This window comes from Leptomonas pyrrhocoris (genome assembly GCF_001293395.1).
Source record: "Leptomonas pyrrhocoris isolate H10 chromosome Unknown, whole genome shotgun sequence".
Taxonomy (NCBI): domain Eukaryota; phylum Euglenozoa; class Kinetoplastea; order Trypanosomatida; family Trypanosomatidae; genus Leptomonas; species Leptomonas pyrrhocoris.
In genome coordinates, this window is record NW_015438361.1 from 1,232,271 (window position 1) to 1,249,815 (window position 17,545).

Sequence of the window (17,545 nt, forward strand, 5' to 3'; positions counted from 1 at the left end):
CGAAGCCCTCCTTTTTGGTTTCACTCCTTTTCCTTTTTTTGCCGTTGTGTCCTTCCGTACACGCCGTGGATCAACGCACCCCCCCCCTTGTTATCCTTCTTGTCCACTCCTTTGAACTCCCGTCATCGGTGGCTTCATGCGCTTTTGGGTCCGGCACACACGCAACACGACCGAGCTGAGTGCGCGCACAAAGAAAAGAAGACAGATAAATACAAAACAAAAAGGAGCATTACCATCTTGAACATTGGGGGGCAATGAATGCCTGATCAACGCTGAAGCGTTGAGTTGTACGGTTCCACGTTAAATGGCAGCTCGCTCTTTTCTGTGGCAAAGCTGTGCCGGAAAAGGAAAACAAAAAGAAGGCTACGCCTTTGACGATGACTAATTTCAAGCTCTGAGGAGGTTCACTGATAATTCTTACCGATTCACTCACCGCCGTCAATAATTTATCTGAAATCGTACACAATAGTGTTCACATTTATAAGCGTTTCTCCGCACCCCCAAAGCATCCGTGAAGTTTTTTTTTTCCCTCATTTTCGTCCTCCAGCTGCATCTTCATCGTTGAGCGAAGCACCGCAGGTATCTGATCTTGTAACCCCCTTTTTTTTGGCACAGGTTGTTCCTGTTCTCCAACTCTCCTTTTTTTTTTTTAAATAATCAGCAATGTGGAGGCGCGCTCTCCACTCTGCAGCCCTCCTCGTGATGATCAGCGCAGCCGTGGTCACGGCATCGGTGCGCGTGACGCTACTCTCTGACATCCACTACGACCCCCAATACGGCACCACAAAGGCGTTTTCGCAGTGCGTGACGTCCAACAGCTCGGTGTGGGGTGTGGCCGGGTGCGACACGTCTCCGCAGCTCATACAGCGGGCACTGGACGATGTGTCGAGGCAGGGGACGAGCTTTATCTTCTACGGCGGTGACTGGCAGCGCCATGATTATCACAACAGCGGTCTGGCCCCTGCTGCCCTCTTCACGGACTTGTCAGAGCGCTTCCGCAATGTGACGGTGGATGGGTCTCATGGCACGGTGGCTTTCAGCGCCTCGCTTGGCAACAATGACGTGGTGCCGGACTACTACTTCGAGTGGGAGAGCGCAGCGTCGGTGCAGGAACTGACCGCCCGTGTGCAGGCAATGGAGACCGCTGGATTGCTGACGGCGACGGAGGCGGGCGTGATGGAGAAATGCGGGTATTACACGTATGAGAAGGCGACGCTGCACGTGATTGTGCTGCACACACTGCTGTGGGCTTTCCGCTTGCGCCCCTACCTATCGGATGCTGTCGCCGACCCGTGCAGCCAATTTGCCTTTCTCAAATCAGAGCTGCAGAAGGTGCGCGATAGCGGAAAGCGTGCTGTCATTCTTGGCCACGTCCCTCCTGGTCTGGACACCTACAAAGTGCTGAAAGGAGGGTTCAAGACACCGCCGGATGACTTGTACTGGAAACCGGAGTACCTGAGCGCATACGATGCTATTATCTACGCGTACAAGGACGTTGTGGCGCTTCAGCTCTTCGGACACACGCACAGGTTCGCGTTGCAGGTGTTTCCTGCAAACGGCGTGCTCAGCATCATCCTCCCTGCCATCTCGCCCATCTTCAGCAACAATCCCTCCTATCTGCTGGCCGACTTCCGCGAGAAAGACTGGTTTCTACAGGACGTTCGGATCCGCTATTCGACTCGGGACGGTGTGTTTCACGCGGGTACGTCGGCGAAGGCGGCCTTGAAGATTTCCGCTGACCTTGCCTCACTGCCGCAGCTTCGCTCGGCCGTCAAGAAACTGGCCACCGACGACGAAGCGTGGAAAAACTACCTACAAATGTACTGCGGCGGTGAGACGCGTCCTGAAGTCTTTCCAGGGGAGGCGTGCGATGCCCACTGCCGCTACGTGGTGGTGTGCTCGATGCTGGAGAGCAACTACACATCCATTCAGAACTGCGTCGCCGACTTTTTCGCTGACTCCTCTGAGGCGCCGTGTCGCACTTCCCCTGGCGTGGTGGCCACGATCCTCATTTTTTCCGTGATGGTGCTTGCCGTGGCTGTCCTACTGGTGCGCATGGCCCGCAGCGGGCAGACAACGCTGGCGTGCCACAATTTCACGAAGGTGGGGTGGTGGAGGTCCTTGCTGAGCATACGACCCACGTCGTCGATCGTTGTCGAGACGGAGCTGCACGTTCCCGCCTAGTTGTGGGCGGGGACGTACGCATCATGCGTCGCATTTTCGTTGACAGCGCACCTGCTGGTATCCGCTTGTTGTTGGAGTGACACAGGGGAATTCCGTTAGCCCCTCGCGATGGCGTCCAGAAGAGAGATGAGGATGATGCAGTGAACACTTGGGAGAACGTAAATACTTTTTGCAACAGCGTAGCTTCGCCTGGGAGTACGCCACAAGAGGCGAAAGGTCGTCTTGTGGAAACAGTGAGGCGTTATTATATTTTACATACATAAAACAATTAGCTTCTGGAGAATAGTTTTCGGTCGCACGGAAAGAGTCGCTGTGCTGTTGTGCTATTCTTAGTTTTCTCCTCGTCCTCTTATGTTGCGAATACGTCGTATTGCAAGCTGTAGCTGATGACGTGGAGTTGTAAGGCATCCAGTTAATATCCCACACGCGTAGTTTGCGACCCACCCACCCGACCCCAGCGGAGAGCGAGGTGTACGCGGGACCCGTTTTTTTTCCCCTTTTTCTCGCCTTATGAGTCAATCGCTGAATTTTTGTTTTGTGCGGTACCGAGCTCTCGTTTTCATTCTTTTAACTTATCAAACATTTTTTATTTCGATAATAGGCGTCACATGCCCGTCGCTTCTTTCAACGCCAAGCAGTAAATCCAATAGCGGAGAAGAGTCGGAAAAGTAGTTTGTCACATTGAGCTGGTTGTATTCCAAAGGCATTTAAAAGGGGTTTTGTGGTGTATGAAGTTAGGAGTGTCAGAACACTCGTACATTGAAAGGGTACTCGTCTTTATCCGTTTTCTCCGCCTACTCCATGCTCACTAGGGATTTACTTGAATGATTTATTCTCTCAAGCAGGTTGGTTTATTTGGACCGGCGCAAGAGTTGGCGATGGTTTGCAGCGTTGCGCACTCAAAGGAAAAACATGATATTCTTTAGTTGACAGGTTTTTTTTCTTTTAAAGGAAACCGTACACTGCACTGTTTCGATATCAGCAAGCGCCGTATTCCTCGCTCTTTCTTTTTTCCCTTTGTGTTCTGTCTCGCTGCATCTACCGTTTGAGGATGAAGGCGCAAGAGGAATCGTGCTTTACCTGTCTGTCGTGTGCCGTCTCAGGTCGTTCACGCCGGAGGGCCAGCAACACAACACTTGTTTCACTTCTTTTTTTTTTAGTCTTTTGCGGCTGCTATGCCTCGAACCTCTCACGCGATCGAACTAACGCAGTTTGAAAATCCATAGGCGAGGCGCATTTGTGAAGAAGCGTGCAGGAACGTTTTTGTGGCCGTGGCCTGCAGTCCTACCGTTTTGCCTTTATTTCTCCTCCCCCTGGCAGCGTGAACTTGGAAAGCCTGTTATTTTTTTTTTACGCCACCATAATATCGTGATACATGTCGTAGTACAAACGTTTATGGGAAGGAAAAAGAAAAACTGTTGGACTGCTTCTTAAAGCAAAAGAGGAAAACTGCAGGGGACACGATGCCCACTCCGGTTGTTGGGTGGTGAGGCACCACACACCTTCCCTTCTTGCACTCGTTCTCTTTTTTTTGGTAGTGTGACTGGTTGAAGCGCTCTCTCCCAAGAAAATCTAGGAGACAGCCAGTATGATTCAATTGACGTTTACATCTTTAACTTCGTACGTATTTTCACGCACCCTTTCCCTCTTTCCTCTTTCCTTCTCGGTTTCTACACGTCGTGCTTCGTTGCTCACGTTTTGTCACCGCACCTAAAATAAACGGCAACTTGTGCAGTATGAAAATTACACAACCTTCTCTTCGTTGTTATCCGCGTCTTTTCTCTCCCTGAGCTCTTCTTCATTCTTTTTTAAAACTTCGCTTGCTCTTCTGCATTGTATCTACTTTTCCTTCTCTCGTCATCGATAAAAAACGGTTCTCATGTCCATGCAGAAGTACACTCTGGTGACTGCGGTGGTGGCGTGCGGGCCAGCCATTTTTGCCGTTGCTCAGGGGGAGTCAGCCGCGTCGACGACGACGACGACCACGAAGACGCCCGTGCCGGTGAATCTGGGCCAGAACATCGTGACGACCGTGCTGATTCTGGGTGTGACGACTGGGGTGACGCTCGTCTACGTGCTCACGAAGCTGATCCCGAAGATGCGCCGCGGTGAGATTTCGCTGTCGAAGATCGAGTTCGACTGGCGCGCGGAGCTGCTGAACCAGACGTCGAAGAAGGAGAAGGCGCGCCGTGCGGAGGAGATGGCGGTCAGGCGTTACGGTGAAGTGGACGAGAGCGGCATGCGTACCTCGTCGGAAACCCAGCCACGCGTGCAGATACGCGGGGCGGACAAGGCGGATGAGGCGGACAAGGCGGCAGAGGAGATATACAGCTCTCGCAACACCCGTGAAGAGGAGGATGCGCATGTTACGTTCCCCCGCGAGCACCGCGAATAAGATTTATCGTAAAGCGTCACTTTCGGTGTTTTCTTTTGCCTTTTAAAGGCACTTCATTCTTCTTTTCTTTTGGAGAAGTAAAATTTCAAGGAGTAAGAAGTGGTAACGCGCACGTCATTTTTTTTTTACCTGCTGGGACGCTGATAGTGATCATTGTAAATACTCTAATTGTAAGGCGAAAACAAAAACAAAGGCCTAACCAAATAAACAAAAGACGAAGCTTAAAAAAAAAAAGAAGCTGTTTATGCCGAATCAGGAGGTGCAGATGCACATGCAAGCGCAGACACAAAGAAGGCAGTCTTTGGTGACAAAGAGAGAAGCTGCTTCGTTTACGATTCACCGAACCTTTTCTTCTGCGGTTGCGTTTGTCAACTCCTGCGGGGAATTCGTTAATGACTTCGCCGCAGCTTAACCGTCAAAGGAGACACTTCCTTTCTCTTTCTTCTCATTTTTGGGAAACGTCGCTCACGAAAGGGAGGGGGGGGACGCCACTAGTTGACATTTTTTTTTTCTTCTGGTGTGTACTTTCTTGAGTAGATGCTGAGAACATTGGACTTGCAAAAAGGTGCTTTCACGCACACACAACCAACGGAAGTGTGGCTGGATGAAGCTGTACGCAGGGCGGGAAGAGAAAAAAAAATGGAGCGAGCAAGACAGCAGTTTCCTCCCGGCTGCCGTCTTACACTAATGCAGCAAGGAAAGCATCCATCGTAAAAGAAGACTTCTTTGCCCGCTCAGCGGGAAACACTTTTTCTGTTGTTGTTGTTGTTGAAGAGGCAGCCTTTCGACTCAACGTTCAGTGTTTTCACATTAACAAAAATTTGGCTTTTGTCGCTGTTGAGTTCTCAGAATGATGCGTTGTGCACCGCGCGAGCCTTTTTTTGAGCGTGCATGTCGTTCGAGATTTACTACCAATTTTTTTTTCCACCGTTCTCTCACTCCGTAATGCATGTTTCTCCGCTGTTTTTTTTTCCTTTGGTTTGCTCACAAAAAAAAAATGCTTAAGCTCTTTTCTTTTACGTCTTTTTGAATAATCCAGTCGCTCTCTTTCTTTCAATTAAAGCTGCTAGAATAATTCTAAAAGGAAACTCACACATCTGCTCTAAGGTTTCGCTTGTCATCAACAAACAGGATTTAGCCGAAGGTTTCCTTTTGTTTTCGAATTGATGTCATTGCCGTTTTGTGTGAGTTGCGTAGGCACAGATGTCAAACCGACCATTCAAAGAAAAAACAATGAGTATGTATGAACAGCAACGTCTCGTGCCGTTTTTGTTGGTTGTTGCTGTTGCAAACGAAAAATTCTCTGCCGTTGGTCAAATTGGTGTCGGCCGGGCGTATGCAGTTTGCATGCCGCTTGCGTTTCTTCTTATTCCTTTTTTTTTTCTTTGCTTCTTTGAGCCGGTCGCAGATAACTTTTTCTCCTCTTTAAACCACCACGCTCGTTTCGAAACCACAATGCGTCATTCGCATCCTTTTTTTTTCTTTAGGTATATATGCGAATTCGTCACCAACGCTAATGGAGAGGAGCCCGCCCAAGTGCAATCAACGACAATGATGTTGACAGGGACTTTGCGAGATATGCTAAACTTCCAAGTCAGACCACCGAGAAGGGGAAAATACGTCATCTACCGTTACGCTGCTCAATGTCAACAAGAACCTCTCCAAGAAAAACGGCCTTGATTACACAGTGAAATTCCAAAACACTTTCAGCAGAAGCGTACGGAAATTATGTGCATTACCTTTTTCTCCCCCTTACACTGCCGTCGTCTTCTTCCTCTTCATCCATTTCCTCCCTTGTTTCTTCTGTCTTCCTGTATCTGCCGCGTGTCGAACTGCTGTACCGCTAACAGCTCTCTTCTCACCCAACGCACCCCGCTAATCTCTTCTGCCGTTTTTAAGCCTCGCACCCCCTTCACTCTGCGTTTATTTACAAGGTAAAGAATCACCTGTCACCGTCTCTCATCCCTCAGCAACACCCGTTACTCTCTCACCACAAATCTCATCATGTCCTCCGTGCGCACGTCTTCTGCGGTCGCCGTGCTCGCCCTGGCTATCGCCGGTGTGCAGAGCGTAGTCGCAGCCCCCGCGACCACGAAGGCGCCCGTGCCGGTGAATCTGAACGAGAACATCGTGACGATTGTTCTGATTCTGGGTGTGGCGATTGCAATTCCACTCGTCTACGTGCTCACGAAGCTGATCCCGAAGATGCGCCGCGGTGAGATTTTGCTGTCGAAGATCGAGTTCGACTGGCGCGCGGAGCTGCTGAACCAGACGTCGAAGAAAGAGAAGGCGCGCCGTGCGGAGGAGATGGCCCGCCGCGACGAGGAGCGCGCTGCCGCCGGTGAGGAGCTGGAGTTCGCAGAACAGGGGACGCAACACTACCATTCGATGGAGCCGCTGTCGCCCCGCGATGCTGCGGTGCCGAGCGCTGCTGCAAACGCGAAGCGCGTGCAGGTGGAGGTGTCCTCCTCGATTGAGAAGCGCGAGGGTCACTAACACGTCTCCCTGCCTGACGGACGCCGCCGCCGGGACTGAAGTCCCGCGGAAGTGTTTTGAAACCTAAGTTTTTTTTTCGTTTCTCGCGCTCTCTCTCTCTTTTAAAGTTCTCGAAATTATGCTTGGTGCTTTTTCCTGTTGTTGCGCGTATTTATATAGATTGGTTTTCTTTTTCTAATGTGTGGGATGCTCACGACGCAAGTGTGTGTCCCCACGCGTAACAGGTAATAAAAGTGAACAATAGCAAGACAGCGCAGGGCTGCAGCGACGCAACTGACGGAATCCAAAAAGTGTTTCCAGCAAGCACAAGTTGCACGGATTCTCATTTGCTGCTGTGTCCTTCTGTTTTGCTTCCTAAGGAATGCTCCTCTCCTCCTTCCCCCCTTACACGACGCATTTGGTGATTTCTTCACCCAGTCCGAAGCGAGTGGCTTCCCGTAAAACCGCGAAAGTGATGAAAGGGAAAAGAGTAGAGTTGGTGAATGCTAGGCAATCGACGGTGTGAGTTCAGTGCTCCTGAGGTGTTCTTCTTTGCCGTGCTTGGAAGTTCGTAGAGTTGATGCGCTTAGTGAAAGCACCCCAACGTCGCTGCTTACTCGTTCCCGTCATGAGTAGGACTCGAAGTGCCCTTCAAACAGAGCTGCTGCCTCAGCGGGTGTCGGTTTCCTTTCCTCCCAACTTTTGGGTTCCCGTTTGTAAGGTGTTTCGATCTACTAGCAATCTTCCTCTACGGTTTACTGTTCAATCAGACTATGCTCCCCTATTTAAGTTTTTTTTTCTCCTACTGACAAAGAATGTCGTAAATGAAAATAAGTGAAGTTGAACACAGAAATTCGTCAAAGGCCAAAAAGGCTCGGCTGTAGACTTTGTGAGCTCAGCAAAGAATAAAAAGTATGTGCTCGTGTCTCTTCTTGATTCTTTCACATCGTGCTGTCAACGGTATAGGCGGTGGTGTGTGTGTGTCGACATGAAGATTGGCCCCTGGTGACTCCATGAGATCAACGGAGCAGCAAGTACATCTTTTTTTGTTTTGCGTTTTCACAAGTCGAATTCGTTTCCTTTTCTTTTTTTAACTTTGAGGTACGCTGCAAGTTGTTTGACGTCCCTTAAAGCAAAGCCTAGCATTAAATATATATTGTAGCTTTTATTTTTGATTTTATTAAGTTTTTCTTTCAATTAAAGACATTTCAGCATTATTCGATACAAAGCTACTTTCCACGAGATCATGACGCTCCGCACTCCTATGAATATTTTGGGGTAACAATGCCGACTTGCTGAGGCCGCCTAAAGGCTCTATCGCCTGCATCGACTGTTTGCTGTGACAAAGTCATTTGACAGTATGCGTTTTCTGCCAACCAACTGGCAGGCGGGTTCCGCTATTCTCTCCTCTTGTTTTCTTATTTGTAGTGGGTTTTTGACACTCTCATCTCCTCTGTTTTCTCCTCCTTTGTCGTCTGTGTTTCTTTGCGTGTTGATGTCGGTGCGCGTGAATGCGCCTTCCATATCTCCACCTTCGACAACGCTCATTACCTGCCGTTTCCCTCGTATTGCGATCACGATTCCTGTATTATAATATCAACAACAACAATAATAATTGCTATTATTTCATCTTTAGTTACCGTCTGTACATCACACAGAGACGTTCCCACGGTTTTTGTTCTTCTACCTCAGAATAACTTAGACAATGGTCCACTCGTACGGCTACAAGTCCGGCACCCGCCACCTCTTCGCGAAGAAGTTCCGCAAGCACGGTGTGCCGCCGGTGTCGACGATCCTGTCGACCGTGAAGGTGGGCGACTTCGTCGACGTCGTGGCGGACTCCGCGGTGCGGGAGGGCATGCCGCACAAGTACTACCACGGCCGCACGGGCATCGTGTGGAACGTCACGCCCCGCGGTGTCGGCGTGATCATCAACAAGCCGGTCCGCACGCGCACCCTGCGCAAGCGCATCTGCGTCCGCTTCGAGCACGTCCGCAAGTCGCGTTGCCAGGAGGCGTTCAAGGCGAAGGAGCACCAGTTCCAGGCCCACCTCGCTGCCAAGAAGGCCGGCACGGCCCTGCCGCCGCTGAAGAAGAGCTCCCGCGTGGGCGGCTTCGTGCGCCCGAAGAGCGTGGAGGTGCTGGCCCGCCGCGTGGCGGACTACGAGGCGATGCTGCCGTACTAAGAGCGTGTACCGCGTCTCTGGCCTGCCGCACTCCTGCCGCGGTGCTCTCTCGATGAAAGCGTGGAACACTTTTTGTCGGTGCAGAAAAGGTGAATGACTTCGGTTTCTTTTCTGGTTTTCTCATTTCTGAATCTCTAAAAAAAAAGAAAAGGTTGCGTTACTGAAAGAAGAGGCTTTGCGTTGGATCTGCTGTTTTCATTGAGAGGCAGCTCGATCCCGCAGCACCTGCTTAGACGCCGTGTGTGCTCCTTCGGATGCACCAGATCGTACGGCTTTGTGTGAGAAACACTGCCGATTTCGCAGCGGGTTGGATTTACCGAACACGCAAAGCACGGCGAAAGACTGCGTTGGGCGCAAGCTCGTTTGCACATTCAAGGACACGTGGCGGGAAACAGCGTGTTCTCTTCTCGCCAAAATAGGAAACCGCTTCAAGGAAACTCATCCTTCTGTTCTCCTGCACGCGGGCTATGACGTCCGTTTCTCGACTCCATTCGATGCCGCCTCTCTGAGCAATTGCATTTCCCTTTCTTCATGCGCTATTTCCTGGACTTTCATCCTCTTTTCTGTGTACTTCTTCAAAACGGTTCCGCCGTCGTGCACACGGCAGAATATACCACCACCGAGAACCTTAGCGGCGCTTCCCGTTCTCTCTCTCTCTTTCCTGTTGTTCGTGTTTTGTACTTTGGGCAAATTTCTAACGTCTCTCCTCTGCGCTTTCTTAGTCGAGGAAAGTTCTTCCATAAACCTGCTGTGCACGCGGGCCGAACTAGTGGACACCTTCGAACTTATTTTTTTAATTTTTTTGTTAGGAGAAATTCAAAGAAGAGGTCGGCCCTAAAAATGAGCACACGCGCCACTCTCGCATTCGCGCTGATCGCGCTGTTGTACGTGGCTGTTGGCACTTCTGCCGCCTCATCCATCCTTGGCAGCCACGCGGAGGGTAGCCTCATCTCGCCGTCGGCAAACGCGTACCGCAGCCGACGCACGCTGATGCCATTCAATTACTACATGATTCCCGTGTGCACGCCTACGACGGATCAATTGAAGCAGCATGGCAAGGAGGACATTGGCGGAATTCTCACTGGCAACCGACTCGTGCCGACGCTTTTTGAGTTCACGGTGGGCACCGATGAGAAGTGCAAACGATTGTGCTCGGCACGTTTTACAAAGAATGATGTGCGGCGAGCCAACTACATGATCTACAACAAATACGACGTACGCATGTTCCTCGATGGTAACCCGTTGGTATCGACCTTTACGGAAGAGGGCGGCTCTGTTTTCTACCGTAAGGGATACTCGTTGGGTACTCGGACAGTGAATCTTGATGCCAAGAAGACGGAGAATCACATCTACAACCATCTCGACTTCACGATTCGCTACACCTATGATGTGGATCAAAGCTACGTGATTACCGGGTTCCATGTGACGCCGCGGAGCTACGCGAGCGTTGGTATCTGCAGTACGTCGGAACTCGGGGACGTGGCAAAGAATGCGATGACGCTCCCAACTGTCGCCAGCAGTCAAGATGTTTCGGTTCCCTACACCTACAGCGTCACGTGGGAGGAGAACAGCAGTTCGTACGTGATCCTGCACAGCGTCGAAGAAGCGGTGCAGAAGCGCGGGCACAAGATCGCGGCCATGTATGGCGTGCTGCTGACGGTGCTGGCAGGCGTTGTGGTGGCCTTTGTGATGCTGCGGACGGTGCGCAAAGACCTCGCTGTCTACCTTGACGAGGAGCTCAACGAAATCGAGCTGCGCGAGGAGTCGGGCTGGAAGCTCGTGCGCGGCGACGTCTTTCGTCCCCCGCCGTACGCGGTCGTGCTCTCCACCTTTGTCGGCGCCGGCTGTCAGATCGCGGTCACGGTATTCGTGACAGTGCTGCTGTGTGCGACTGGCGGCGTCAACCCTACGATACGCGGCCACTTCCTGACGACGACCATCATTGTTTTTCTCCTTATGCACATCGTCGCCGGCTTCGTGACGTCGCGTCTGCTGAAGCTGTTTGGCATGGACTCGTGGAAGACGGCGATGCTGTGCGTGGCGGCCTTCCCTCTCACCCTCAGCGCCGGTGTTTTGACGCTCAATTTCATGCACTGGTTCATGCACTCCACCGCGGCAATTCCGCTCGGCACCATCGTGTCGGTGGCACTGGTGTGGGTGCTCGTGTCCATCCCTTTCGGCGCCGCCGGCGTCTTTATTGGCTACAGCCTGAACACGATCGCCGTCACGGCGAAGGTCAGCAGCATCCCGCGCCTCATTCCGGCGGAGGCGGGCAGCCGTACGCTTTTCGTCGTCATCGTCGGCAGCCTTGTCCCGTTTGTGGCCTGCTGCGTCGAGCTGTCCTACGTGCTGAACGCCTTCTGGCGCGAGGAGCAGATGTCCATGTACGGCATGCTGGCTTTTTTCCTGTGCACCGTGGTGGTGCTCTGCGTGGAGGTTGGCATCGTGGTCACCTACATTACGCTGCGCGGCGAGGACTACCGCTGGTGGTGGCGCAGCTTTGGCTCGTTGGCAGCGACGGGCGTGTACGTGTTTTTCTACAGCATCTTTTTCCTAAAGCACTCCCTCCAGATCCGTCTTGTTGCCTCGGTGATTCTTTTCCTGGCGTACATGTTCGGCGTGTCTGTGATGTTCGGACTTGCGTTAGGCGCCATCAGCTTCCTCGGCTCTCTCTGGCTGGTGCAGCGAATGTATGACGCGATTAAAGCTGACTGAGGTCGTCGCGAAGCCCTCTCCCTTCGTGCTGCTGCACAGGCTGCTGTTTCGTTTTGTGAAAGAGGGAGGCGTGTGTGTGTGTGTGTGTAGGTGTCTTGCTCTCATGTCTTTTTTGTTTTTTGAAGCGTGACCTGTGCTGCTCTTCATTTTGGCTTCTTAAGGATTTTTCACGAGAATACTTCGCTGTGTGAAAGGAAAGGAAAAAGCATTGAACATAGAAAAAGCGTGCATTCACACCTCCTGTCCGCTTGTCACATATACTGTTTGAACGACTCATGTTGGCGTCTTGTGCAGATGATGTATTTCGGAGAAACAAAAGGATTTCTGTTTTGGGGGCTTCTTTTGCACTTGGCTGCACAAGCCCACACAGCCCTTTTTTCGCTTTAACTCCTTCTGTCATTGACATTTCTTTAGTTATGTGTATGTACGTGTGTGTGTGTGTGCTTTCCTCCACCTCATTAATCACTAGTGAAAGACTTTTTTGTTTCTATCTCTTTTCCGGGTTTTGCTTCACCGAAGGACGCGCACGCACACACACACACGTGTGTATGAAAGCAGGTTTTTGCGCTATGTTGTGGCAAGTCGCAAACTCCGTCCTTCTTTCCTTGTCCGTAGTTGCGCTTTCGCATGAACTCGGTTTGGGGACGCTGAAGGTCATTTCCACTCGAGTGCTATCGGTCATTTACTTGTCGGTGTAGAGTATTTTTTCTTGGCGGCGACGTTTCTTGGAGAAAAAAAGAAAGAGGAAGGGAGAGAACATGGAGCGCAAAAGCAAATTTCCTTTTCAATGGGCTTACTTTAAAATGGTGTCATCTTTACTCTGCGCATGCGCTTGTGCGTGTGTGTTTGTGCTCTGTAGTGGACCACACGAGGGGTCCGGTACACACACACACACACAATAAGAGAAATATATATTTATGAGAAACGTGCAACAGTGGGGCATCTTGAGTCCCGGTGGCCGAAATTAGGCGGAGGTGCCTCTTGTTGGTGAATACGTTCTGTCTTCGTAACCTCTCTTATCTATTTACTTACATATATACGAAAAAAAAAAAACTAGTAAATGCAAAATGGATACCGATTTGTGACAAAATAAGCAGACAAGAAGACACAACAGGGAATGCAGAAGGAAAGCCAGAGTTGAGATAGTTTCTTTAAAGCAGTGCGGTGCGTGCATACCGGCAGTGGCTCGTGTGAACGCGCTTTGTCGGTGGTGTTGTGGTAAGATTGGCGTTGCAACAGCAAAGGAAAATCTGAAAACAAGGACGCACACGTCAGGAGTGAAACGCCTAAAAATACATTTACATCCCAAAAGAGCGTGAAAAAAACCCAATGAATCGTACAGCTGATACTTGACTCCGATGCGCTTCATCGTGGTGTGCGTGTTTTACCTCCTATTTTTTTTCGTTTATGCTCTCCTCCAACTTCTTCTCCACGTCGATTGCTTTTAACTCTTTTCTTATTTGGAAAACTATCCATTACTATTCTAACATACTGAATGGCGGTTACTACTGCAAAACGCATTACGAACGGGTCCGTGTCGCACTCTATATATACATATATATTTATCAACGTTATTTAACGCTGACATTGTTGCAGGAGAAAAGAGAAAACCTTTTTTTCTTTTTCGTTCTGTCTTTCCCTTGTGAGATCTGCATCGGGCCGTGCTGTGTATCGTTTTCACCCACACCATCGCTTCGTATTGATCACCGCAACGCCGATTCATTTAGAAAACGATTTCTGTTCGATACGTTTCCTCGCACACACCCACGGAAGGAAAATGGCTCGCGATCAACACGCGTTTGAGTCGGAGCAGCAGACGGGCTCCGTCAAGGCCGTCTCCGGCCCCGTCGTGATTGCCGAGAAGATGAGCGGAAGTGCGATGTACGAGCTGGTGCAGGTCGGTTCTTTCCGCCTGGTGGGCGAGATTATCCGTCTGGAGGGCGACACCGCCACCATCCAGGTGTACGAGGAGACCGGCGGCCTCACAGTTGGGGACCCGGTTTACTGCACTGGCAAGCCCCTCTCCCTCGAGCTGGGCCCTGGCATCATGTCCGAGATCTTCGACGGCATTCAGCGCCCCCTCGACACAATTTACCAGATGGTGCAGAACGTGTTCATCCCGAAGGGGGTCCAGGTGCGCGCCCTCAACGCCCAGAAGCAGTGGGACTTCGCGCCAACGGTGAAGGTTGGCGACATCGTGACGGGTGGCGACATCCTCGGCACCGTGGCGGAGAACTCGCTGATGAACAACCACAGCATCATGGTGCCGCCGAACATGCAGGGCCGTGTGACGTCGGTGCAGCCCGCCGGAAACTACACGCTGGACGACGACGTGGTAGAGATTGAGCACAACGGCAAGAAGAAGTCGCTGCGCCTGATGCACCGCTGGCCCGTGCGTACGCCACGCCCTGTCGCGGAGAAGGAGTCCGGCAATCACCCCTTGCTGACCGGCCAGCGCGTCTTGGACGCCCTCTTTCCCTCGGTGCAAGGCGGTACGTGCTCCATTCCCGGTGCTTTTGGCTGTGGAAAGACGGTGATCAGTCAGGCACTATCCAAGTACTCGAACTCTGACTGCGTCATCTACGTCGGCTGCGGCGAGCGGGGGAACGAGATGGCTGAGGTGCTGATGGAGTTCCCCACGCTGACCACCGTCATCGACGGCCGCGAGGAGTCCATTATGAAGCGCACGTGTCTCGTGGCGAACACGTCGAACATGCCGGTGGCGGCCCGTGAGGCCTCCATCTATACCGGCATCACCCTCGCCGAGTACTACCGTGATATGGGCAAGCACATTGCGATGATGGCCGACTCCACCTCTCGCTGGGCCGAGGCCCTTCGTGAGATTTCGGGTCGTCTGGCCGAAATGCCTGCGGATGGTGGCTACCCGGCCTACCTCAGTGCCCGTCTCGCCTCCTTCTACGAGCGCGCCGGCCTTGTCACGTGCATCGGTGGCCCGAAGCGCCAGGGCTCCGTGACGATCGTAGGTGCCGTGTCCCCGCCCGGCGGTGATTTCTCCGATCCGGTGACGTCCGCTACGCTGTCGATCGTGCAGGTGTTCTGGGGCCTGGAGAAGCGTCTGGCGCAGCGCAAGCACTTCCCGTCGGTGAACTGGCTCATCTCGTACTCCAAGTACCTCAACGCCCTGGAGCCCTTCTTCAACACCTTCGACTCGGATTACATGCGTCTGCGCGCCGTCGTGTCAGAGATATTGCAGCGCGAGGAGGAGCTGCAGGAGATTGTGCAGTTGGTCGGAAAGGACTCCCTGTCCGAGTCCGACAAGATCATTCTGGAGGTGGCCAAGGTGATTCGCGAAGAGTTCCTCCAGCAGAACGCCTTCACCCCGTACGACAAGTTCTGCCCGCTGTACAAGACGTGCTGGATGCTGCGCAACATCGTCACGTTCTACGAGGAAGCCCAGCGCGTCGTGGCCGAGTCGGCCGGCGACCACAAGATCACGTGGAACTACATCCGCGAGAAGATCCCCACCATCTACACCGGTCTCACCGAGATGAAGTTCCGCGACCCAATCGAGGGCGAGGAGGCCAACATCGACTTCTTCAAGAGACAGAACGAGGAGATCATCAGCGCCTTCAACTCCCTGTTGCAGTGAGAGAGGCGAAGTGAATCGATGGATCACCCACTCCCTTCGCTTTCCTGAGCTATCCTTGTTTTCCTTTTTTTTTTGGCTTCCCTCTCTTTGCCGGAGGGAAACGCATCGGCTCTTCCGTGCGTAGGCGTCGGACGCCTCGGTGTCTCATGGGGCGCAGTGTACTAGGGTAGTAAGGTTTGGGCACGGGAAAAGGCATAAGGTGTTTGCATGAGGTGTTATGGGAGTAATATCCCTGCTTTTTCTTTTCCCCTCTGAAGTACGTGTTTCCGTCTTTTAAGTTCAAGCAAGACGAAGCATTTATTGATGTTATCGACGTTTTCATTTCTGTTCTCTCTCGATTAGTGTAAGAGCTGTTTCCTTTTTTCTTTTAGGTATTGTATGCGAGTGTGGGGATGAGCTGGTGTGTGCACGTCCTCCAACTCATCTGCCGTCTGTGTGAAATAGCTCGCTGTTTGTTTTGCTGGATTCTATCGGTTTAGTGCTGGCGTTGGTGTTTTTTTTTCTTTCTCCCCTCCTCCTTCGAAGCTTTGTTAGACGTAGCGGCAGATTCACGGTGTGGCGCCACTGATCCCTAAGAATGGGTGTAAGTGATCGTTTCCGCTCACGGCGTATTTCTTCGTCTTTTTGCTGTCGCGATACAAAGGCCGTGCCCCTGTGGAGTCGCACCTCGGTCAGTGATATTTTGTTGGTGGTTTGCTGTTCATTTGTTCTTTCCCTCCCCCCGTTGGCCGAATTGCAGTAAATTCGTAAGTTGACATAAAGCAAAAAAAAAAACTAATGAAAGAAAAATCCCTCAGAAGAATGTGTGAGTGCGTATGCACAGGCTGCGAGGAAGATGCTCACAATTTATTCTTGTCCCATCCTGAGTCGCATGTTCAAACGATGGAGGATGACGTCGGTAGCTCGCAAAAGAACGGTCTCCTTGGGCACTTGAACACGGTTTTCTACAAGAGATGACTGGCTGAGAGCTTCTACAGGATCATCTGTTTCTCTCACGCTTTCTTGACACGTGGAACGCTCCTGCTCTTTTTATTTCGGCTTCTACTCGAAACGTTGCCTCGTTGAAAGCATATCGACGTGTGTTTTGAGTGCTACCAGAGGCGTGCGGAGTGCGTACCGGACTTCTCTGCGCACTCCCTTTCCGATACCCCTCCTCCCTTCCCCTCAATTTGTCGAGACAACGATCCTTCTTCCTTCTCCCGCTTCCTTTTTTATTCGACTGCAGCACCTTCTGCTCTACGCTAGACGGGTTGCTGGGCATTTTTTTTTTTCAACTCCATCATTTTTCTTAGCAACTTTCGAAGAGCCATGCTGCGTAAAACTGCGCAGGCCGGCGCACCCTTCAAGAGCGTCCTGCGCCGCCACAAGTTTCACCCCGAGGGCCTCCCGCTCTATAATGATCTGTCGAAGCAGTGGCTGTGCCGTGAGGGCGAACGGTGGTGGTTGCTCGACGCGCGTGGGGAGCAGCTGCCGCACGTGGCGAAGATCGCCGCGCAGTACATCACAGGTCAGCATCGGGCCGATTTCACACCGGGAATGATTACCGGCGACCACGTAGTCATCACAAACATCAAAGATGCGGTCATGACGGGCGACAACTGGATTCGCGTGCCGATTACGTGGCAGACGGCCTACCCCGGCGGCACTTACCGCGTCCGACTTTCCGAGATGTACGAGCGCGACCCGTGCATGGTGATGTGGTGGTATTTAAAAGACGAAGTGAACCGCCACTTCGTGCGGAAGCTCAAGACGCGCACGGCGCCGTTAGAAAAAGCGTGGCTGTACGAGGGCAGCGTGCACCCGCACGGCGACAAGAGTCCACGCCCGTTGGTGTGGGTGGATGCGCAGAGGGCTGGTTGGAAGTACAAGGACCGCATGTTCCAGCGCCGCTGGTCGCCCAACCAGTTTATGATGTAGTGCTGCTCCTCTCTCCTCCTCGAAGCGGGGTGGGTGGTGGGGGAAAGACGAAACGCACCTGGTG

At 51.9% G+C, this 17,545-nt stretch overlaps 7 protein-coding genes across 8 annotated transcripts; all 7 read left to right on the plus strand.

Moving 5' to 3' along the window:
• Positions 1-702: 702 nt before the first annotated feature.
• On the plus strand, positions 703-2,184 carry ABB37_03525 (hypothetical protein; the record flags this gene model as incomplete). The annotated part of the gene is made up of 1 exon (XM_015800895.1): positions 703-2,184. One exon carries the CDS (start codon positions 703-705, stop codon positions 2,182-2,184), a length of 1,482 nt encoding a protein of 493 aa, XP_015660902.1.
• Positions 2,185-3,917: 1,733 nt separating this feature from the next.
• ABB37_03526 (hypothetical protein) lies at positions 3,918-4,579 on the plus strand (the record flags this gene model as incomplete). The annotated part of the gene is made up of 1 exon (XM_015800896.1): positions 3,918-4,579. Exon 1 carries the CDS (start codon positions 4,064-4,066, stop codon positions 4,577-4,579), a length of 516 nt encoding a protein of 171 aa, XP_015660903.1. The 5' UTR covers positions 3,918-4,063.
• Positions 4,580-6,427: 1,848 nt separating this feature from the next.
• On the plus strand, positions 6,428-7,075 carry ABB37_03527 (hypothetical protein; the record flags this gene model as incomplete). Its single annotated transcript, XM_015800897.1, has 1 exon — positions 6,428-7,075. The coding sequence occupies exon 1, from the start codon at positions 6,584-6,586 to the stop codon at positions 7,073-7,075; it is 492 nt and encodes a 163-aa protein (XP_015660904.1). The 5' UTR covers positions 6,428-6,583.
• A 1,613-nt stretch (positions 7,076-8,688) lies between these two features.
• ABB37_03528 (putative 60S ribosomal protein L21) lies at positions 8,689-9,371 on the plus strand. 2 transcript variants are annotated; one of them, XM_015800898.1, is made up of 1 exon: positions 8,689-9,371. In XM_015800898.1, exon 1 carries the CDS (start codon positions 8,760-8,762, stop codon positions 9,237-9,239), a length of 480 nt encoding a protein of 159 aa, XP_015660905.1. In that variant the 5' UTR covers positions 8,689-8,759; the 3' UTR covers positions 9,240-9,371. The 2 variants fall into 2 exon arrangements, with proteins under 2 accessions (XP_015660905.1, XP_015660906.1); XM_015800899.1 differs by having other exon boundaries at positions 8,711-9,371.
• A 473-nt stretch (positions 9,372-9,844) lies between these two features.
• ABB37_03529 (transmembrane/endomembrane-like protein) lies at positions 9,845-11,954 on the plus strand (the record flags this gene model as incomplete). The annotated part of the gene is made up of 1 exon (XM_015800900.1): positions 9,845-11,954. The coding sequence occupies exon 1, from the start codon at positions 10,080-10,082 to the stop codon at positions 11,952-11,954; it is 1,875 nt and encodes a 624-aa protein (XP_015660907.1). The 5' UTR covers positions 9,845-10,079.
• Positions 11,955-13,548: 1,594 nt separating this feature from the next.
• Positions 13,549-15,564, plus strand: ABB37_03530 (putative Vacuolar ATP synthase catalytic subunit a; the record flags this gene model as incomplete). The annotated part of the gene is made up of 1 exon (XM_015800901.1): positions 13,549-15,564. Exon 1 carries the CDS (start codon positions 13,732-13,734, stop codon positions 15,562-15,564), a length of 1,833 nt encoding a protein of 610 aa, XP_015660908.1. The 5' UTR covers positions 13,549-13,731.
• Positions 15,565-16,787: 1,223 nt separating this feature from the next.
• On the plus strand, positions 16,788-17,481 carry ABB37_03531 (putative mitochondrial 50S ribosomal protein L13-like protein; the record flags this gene model as incomplete). Its single annotated transcript, XM_015800902.1, has 1 exon — positions 16,788-17,481. The coding sequence occupies exon 1, from the start codon at positions 16,873-16,875 to the stop codon at positions 17,479-17,481; it is 609 nt and encodes a 202-aa protein (XP_015660909.1). The 5' UTR covers positions 16,788-16,872.
• Positions 17,482-17,545: the final 64 nt, after the last annotated feature.